General features: G+C 47.9%; 1 protein-coding gene across 1 annotated transcript in view; it reads right to left on the bottom strand.

The window, feature by feature from the left end:
• nbas (NBAS subunit of NRZ tethering complex) overlaps nucleotides 1–6,419 on the bottom strand; it is a 254,699-nt gene that overhangs the window by 130,996 nt on the left and 117,284 nt on the right. The window contains exons 24-27 of the mRNA XM_082977106.1: nucleotides 5,972–6,157; nucleotides 4,374–4,547; nucleotides 1,940–2,073; nucleotides 175–237 (exon numbers count right to left, since the gene is read on the bottom strand). Of these exons, the coding sequence (XP_082833232.1) occupies nucleotides 175–237; nucleotides 1,940–2,073; nucleotides 4,374–4,547; nucleotides 5,972–6,157 (557 nt within the window). The remainder of the gene's footprint in view (nucleotides 1–174; nucleotides 238–1,939; nucleotides 2,074–4,373; nucleotides 4,548–5,971; nucleotides 6,158–6,419) is intronic.

The raw sequence follows: 6,419 nt of genomic DNA, 5'->3' as shown, positions 1-6,419 counted from the left end.
AACCAGCCATAAAACAACATGTTGCTTGTATGGTTCATGTAAATCCTGTTCATTAATATTAAACATATTGTTGTTTATTCATTTCAGCCCGACGAACCAAAATCTAACACTGACTCTGACCATGAACCACATTTTAACCTGGTCAGAAATACCTGAGGTGTGTGTGTCTGTTACCTGAGGTGTTTTTCCAGTTTGTCCACCTGATCGTGGAGAGATGCGGTGATGTGCGTCTCCGGCCTGAAGGAAAACAGACGGACAGTTAGTTAGTTAGTTAGTTAGGGCCTAAAGGAAAACAGACAGACAGTTAGTTAGTTAGTTAGGGCCTAAAGGAAAACAGACAGACAGTTAGTTAGTTAGTTAGTGTACAGGGAATAGGGTGATGTTAGTTAGTTAGTTAGTTAGTTAGTTAGTTAGTGTACAGGGAATAGGGTGATGTTAGTTAGTTAGTTAGTTAGTTAGTTAGTTAGTTAGTTAGTTAGTTAGTTAGTTAGTGTACAGGGAATAGGGTGATGTTAGTTAGTTAGTTAGTTAGTTAGTTAGTTAGTTAGTTAGTTAGTTAGTTAGTTAGTTAGTTAGTTAGTTAGTTAGTTAGTGTACAGGGAATAGGGTGATGTTAGTTAGTTAGTTAGTTAGTTAGTTAGTTAGTTAGTTAGTTAGTTAGTGTACAGGGAATAGGGTGATGTTAGTTAGTTAGTTAGTTAGTTAGTTAGTTAGTTAGTTAGTTAGTTAGTGTACAGGGAATAGGGTGATGTTAGTTAGTTAGTTAGTTAGTTAGTTAGTTAGTTAGTTAGTGTACAGGGAATAGGGTGATGTTAGTTAGTTAGTTAGTTAGTTAGTTAGTTAGTTAGTTAGTTAGTTAGTTAGTGTACAGGGAATAGGGAGCTATTTGACATCAGAGTTTAAGAAACAACAATCATCAGAAACAGGAAGCAGAAGAAAAGGTCAAGAGAGATGTTGATGGAATGTGAACACACATGTTTAAGGTGTGTGTGTGTGTGTGTGTAGTGTGTGTGTGTGTAGTGTGTGTGTGTGTGTGTAGTGTGTGTGTGTGTGTGTGTGTGTGTGTGTGTGTGTGTGTGTGTGTGTGTGTGTGTGTGTGTGTGTGTGTGTGTAAGACAGCGGGGCTCCATAGCTCCTCTCTAAAGAAGAGAAACCTCCCCAGGTGATCTGCCTCGGGGAAAAGGGATGTTTTGGTTCTGCATTTATTCACCTCACAGACACACAGACGGGAGGGAGAGACGGGGAGAGAGACGGGAGGGAGAGAGACGGGGAGAGAGACGGGAGGGAGAGAGACGGGGAGAGAGACGGGGAGAGAGACGGGGAGAGAGACGGGGAGAAGAGACGGGGAGAGAGAGACGGGGAGAGAGAGACGGGGAGAGAGACAGGGAGAGCCACAGGGAGAGAGACGGGAGGGAGCGACGGGAGGGAGAGACGGGAGGGAGAGAGACGGGAGGGAGAGAGACGGGAGGGAGAGAGACGGGAGGGAGAGCGACGGGGGAGGACAGGAAGCTAGTAGTTAAGCTTATTGATAGTTCATTTCTTTAGCAACACATGTTCCCCCATGCCATTTAAGACCTTTGGAGAGAACGAGACAAAGAGGCAGAGAGAGAGAGAGACAGCGAGAGAGAGAGAGAGACAGCGAGAGAGAGAGAGAGACAGCGAGAGAGAGAGAGAGACAGCGAGAGAGAGAGAGAGAGAGAGAGACAGAGAGAGACAGCGAGAGAGAGAGACAGAGAGAGACAGCGAGAGAGAGAGACAGCGAGAGAGAGAGACAGCGAGAGAGAGAGACAGCGAGAGAGAGAGACAGCGAGAGAGAGAGACAGCGAGAGAGAGAGAGAGAGACAGAGAGAGACAGAGAGAGAGAGAGAGACAGAGAGAGTGTCTCTGTGTGTGTGTGTGTGTGTGTGTGTGTGTGTGTGTGTGTGTGTGTGTGTCTCACCCGTATCCTCTCTGAGGTAGACACTCCAGGATGTCGTAGCAGAGGGACAGCTGATCGTCTCTCTCACAGCTGTAGATGCACTCCAACGCCACGGTCATCAGCTGATCTGGGTCCCCGAGCACCTTCTGCTGGCTCTGACATGACCACACACCTCATCATCATCATCATCATCATGGCATGTATTTCTAATGACTCCAGCTCTGTTTTGATAAGACATTTATGAATACACACAACTCCATTGGTAGTGTGTGTGTGTGTAAGCCTGGGTGTGCGTGGGTGGTGAGGAGGCGTGGTGGTGAGTGGTGGTGGTGGTGGTGAGGAGGCGTGGTGGTGGTGAGTGGTGGTGGTGGTGGTGGTGGTGGTGAGGAGAGTGGTGAGTGGGGGGGGGTGTGGGTGTGGGGGGGAGAGAGGTGTGGTGTGTGTGCGTGTGTGTGTGTGTGTGTGTGGGGGGTGTGGTGTGTGTGTGTGTGTGTGTGTGTGTGTGGAGAGAGAGAGAGTGTGAGTGTGTGTGTGTGTGAAGCGTGTGTGTGTGTGTGTGTGTGTGTGTGTGTGTGTGTGTGTGTGTGTGTGTGTGTGTGAGAGAGAGTGTGAGTGTGTGTGTGTGTAAGCGTGTGTGTGTGTGTGTGTGTGAAGGCCATGAGTGTAAATCCTTCATGCTGCCTCCACCCTTTAGCAGAGGGGTTGATAAACCTGGTTCATAAACCCAGGGACCCGGTACACCAGTTTACTTTACTGTAGCTAGCAATATTCATAAAAACATTCAAATATAAATACATACAGGACCAGGGAAAAGTTTTACAACACCTACTCATTCAAGGGTTTTTCTTTATATTACATTGTAGAATAATACTGAAGACATCAAAACTATGAAATAACACATATGGAATCATGTAGTAACCAAATAAAGTGTTAAACAAATCTAAATATATTTTATATTTGATATTCTTCAAAGTATCCACCCTTTGCCTTGATGACAGCTTCGCACACTCTTGGCATTCTCTCAACCAGCTTCATGAGGTAGTCACCTGGAATGCATTTCAATTAACAGGTGTGCCTTGTTAATTTGTGGAATTTCTATCCTTCTTAATGTATTTGAGCCAATCAGTTGTGTTGTGACAAGGTAAGGTTGGTATACAGAAGATATCCCTATTTGGTAAAAGACCAAGTCCATATTATGGCAAGAACAGCTCAAATAAGCAAAGAGAAACGACAGTCCATCATTACTTTAAGACATGAAGGTCAGTCAATACGGAACGTTTCAATAACTTTGAAAGTTTCTTCAAGTGCAGTCGCAAAAACCATCAAGCGCTATGATGAAACTGGCTCTCATGAGGACCGCCACAAGTAAGGAAGACCCAGAGTTACCTCTGCTGCAGAGGATAAGTTCATTAGAGTTACCAGCCCAGAAATTGCAGCCCAAATAAATGCTTCAGAGTTCAAGTAACAGACTCATCTCAACATCAACTGTTCAGAGGAGACTGAGTGAATCAGGCCTTCATGGTCGAATTGATGCAAAGAAACCACTACTGAAGGACACCAATAAGAAGAAGAGACTTGCTTGGGCCAAGAAACACGAGCAATGGACATTAGACAGGTGGAAATCTGTCCTTTGTTCTGATGAGTCCAAATTTTAGATTTTTGGTTCCAAACACTGTGTCTTTGTGAGATGCAGAGTAGGTGAACGGATGATCTCTGCATGTGTGGTTCCCACCGCGAAGCATGGAGGAGGAGGTGTGATGGTGTGGGGGTGCTTTGCTGGTGACACTGTCTGTGATTTATTTAGAATTCAAGGCACACTTAACCAGCATGGCGACCACAGCATTATGCAGCGATACGCCATCCCATATGATTTGGGCTTAGTGGGACTATCATTTGTTTTTCAACAGGACAATGACCCAACACACCTCCAGGCTGTGTAAAGGCTATTTGACCAAGAAGGAGAGTGATGGAGTGCTGCATCAGATGACCTGGCCTCCACAATCACCCGATCCTCAACACCATTGAGATGGTTTGGGAGGAGTTGGACCGCAGGGTGAAGGAAAAGCAGCCAACAAGTGCTCAGCATATGTGGGAACTCCTTCAAAACTGTTGGAAAAGCATTCCAGGTGAAGCTGGTTGAGAGAATGCCAAGAGTGTGCAAAGCTGTCATCAAGGCAAAGGGTGGCTACTTTGAATAATGTAAAATATAACATATTTTGATTTGTTACACATTATTTTTGGTTACTACATGATTCCATATTGTGTTATTTCATAGTTTTGATGTCTTCACTATTATTCTACAATGTAGAAAATAGTAAAAATAAAGAAAAACCCCTTGAATGAGTAGCTGTGTCCAAACCTTTGACTGGTCCTGTATGGTACTGCTAAGGACAGTGTGTGTGTGTGTGTGTGTGTGTGTGTGTGTGTGTGTGTGTGTGTGTGTGTGTACACTAACGTCAGGTCTGGAGTGTTGGAAGACGGCCAAGGGTAGAGACAGGTCTTGCCGAGAGAGGGTCACCAGATATTCTCTCAGCAGGGCCTCGCTAGCGCCCTCCATCTGTTTCTCACAGCGATGCAGGAAAGGAACCATCCACTGAAACACATCTTTAACATAGCGCTCCGCACTGGACTGGAGGGGGAAGACAAAAACCGATGCACAGCACAGGAAGTCAGAGTCTGAGTCACAAATGGAACCCTATTCCCTTTATAGAGCACTACTTTAGACCAGAGCTCTATGGGTAGTGCCCTACTTTAGACCAGAGCTCTATGGGTAGTGTACTACTTTAGACCAGAGCTCTATGGGTAGTACACTACTTTAGACCAGAGCTCTATGGGTAGTGCACTACTTTAGACCAGAGCCCTATGGGTAGTGCCCTACTTTAGACCAGAGCCCTATGGGTAGTGCCCTACTTTAGACCAGAGCCCTATGGGTCTACGGTAGAGCACTACTTTAGACCAGACAAGGGGCTAGATGTTGATCCAGTCTAGTGTCTAGGGGCCAGTGGCTGATCCAGTCTAGGGGCTGATCCAGTCTAGGGGCCAGAGGTTGATCCAGTCTAGGGGCTAGATGTTGATCCAGTCTAGTGACTAGGGGATAGAGGTTGATCCAGTCTAGTGCCTAGGGGCCAGAGGTTGATCCAGTCTAGGGGCTGATCCAGTCTAGGGGCCAGAGGTTGATCCAGTCTAGGGGCCAGAGGTTGATCCAGTCTAGGGGCCAGAGACTGATCCAGTCTAGTGTCTAGGGGCTGATCCAGTCTGGTGTCTAGGGGCTGATCCAGTCTGGTGTCTATGGGCCAGAGGTTGATCCAGTCTAGTGTCTAGGGGCTAGAGGCTGATCCAGTCTAGTGGCTAGGGGATGATCCAGTCTAGTGTCTAGGGGCTAGAGGTTGATCCAGTCTAGTGTCTAGGGGCTGATCCAGTCTGGTGTCTAGGGGCTGATCCAGTCTGGTGTCTATGGGCCAGAGGTTGATCCAGTCTAGTGTCTAGGGGCCAGAGGCTGATCCAGTCTAGTGGCTAGGGGATGATCCAGTCTAGTGTCTAGGGGCTAGAGGTTGATCCAGTCTAGTGTCTAGGGGCTAGAGGTTGATCCAGTCTAGTGTCTAGGGGCTGATCCAGTCTAGTGTCTAGGGGCTGATCCAGTCTAGTGTCTAGGGGCTGATCCAGTCTAGTGTCTAGGGGCCAGAGGTTGATCCAGTCTAGTGTCTAGGGGCCAGAGGCTGATCCAGTCTAGTATCTAGGGTCCAGAGGTTGATCCAGTCTAGTGTCTAGGGGCCAGAGGCTGATCCAGTCTAGGGGCCAGAGGCTGATCCAGTCGTGTCTAGGGGCTGATCCAGTCTAGTGTCTAGGGGCTAGAAGCTGATCCAGTCTAGTGTCGAGGGGCCAGAGGTTGATCCAGTCTAGGGGCAAGATTTGGGTACCGGGAGTTGGGGAGACTGAAGCCATTCAGAAGTCTCCTACTGAAAGACTTGGTACACGGACGAACACAGACGAACACACACACACACACACACACACACACACACACACACACACACACACACGGCATGTACATACGTTCTTCATGAGCAGGCGGAGCTTGTCGATGTCACTGAGCTGCTGCAAGTCTCTCAGCGTCAGGCTGAGCTCGCGCGCCGTCTCGTACACCAACGTCTCCATGGTTACCAGGTCATCGCACAGCCGCTCCAAACCCGGGATGTCCCGCTCCTTCCCCAGACGCACCAATGACAGCGCACAGTCCACCTGACGGACAGACGGGGCATCCAATCAGACGAAAGAACACTTGCACGGCCAGTTAGATGCTCGAAAGGCAGTGTTCTACATTCACTACACCGCCACTGGATTGGTTAAGACATGGGCTAGTGGGAGGGGCTGGGATAGACATGGGGGGCTAGTGGGAGGGGCTGGTATAGACATGGGGGGCTAGTGGGAGGGGCTGGTATAGACATGGGGGGCTAGTGGGAGTTACTGGTATAGACATGGGGGGCTAGTGGGAGTTACTGGT

Source organism: Salmo salar, chromosome 06 (genome assembly GCF_965601325.2).
Source record: "Salmo salar chromosome 06, fSalSal1, whole genome shotgun sequence".
In the NCBI taxonomy this organism is placed as follows: domain Eukaryota; kingdom Metazoa; phylum Chordata; class Actinopteri; order Salmoniformes; family Salmonidae; genus Salmo; species Salmo salar.
This window is presented reverse-complemented; position numbering and strand designations above follow the sequence as displayed.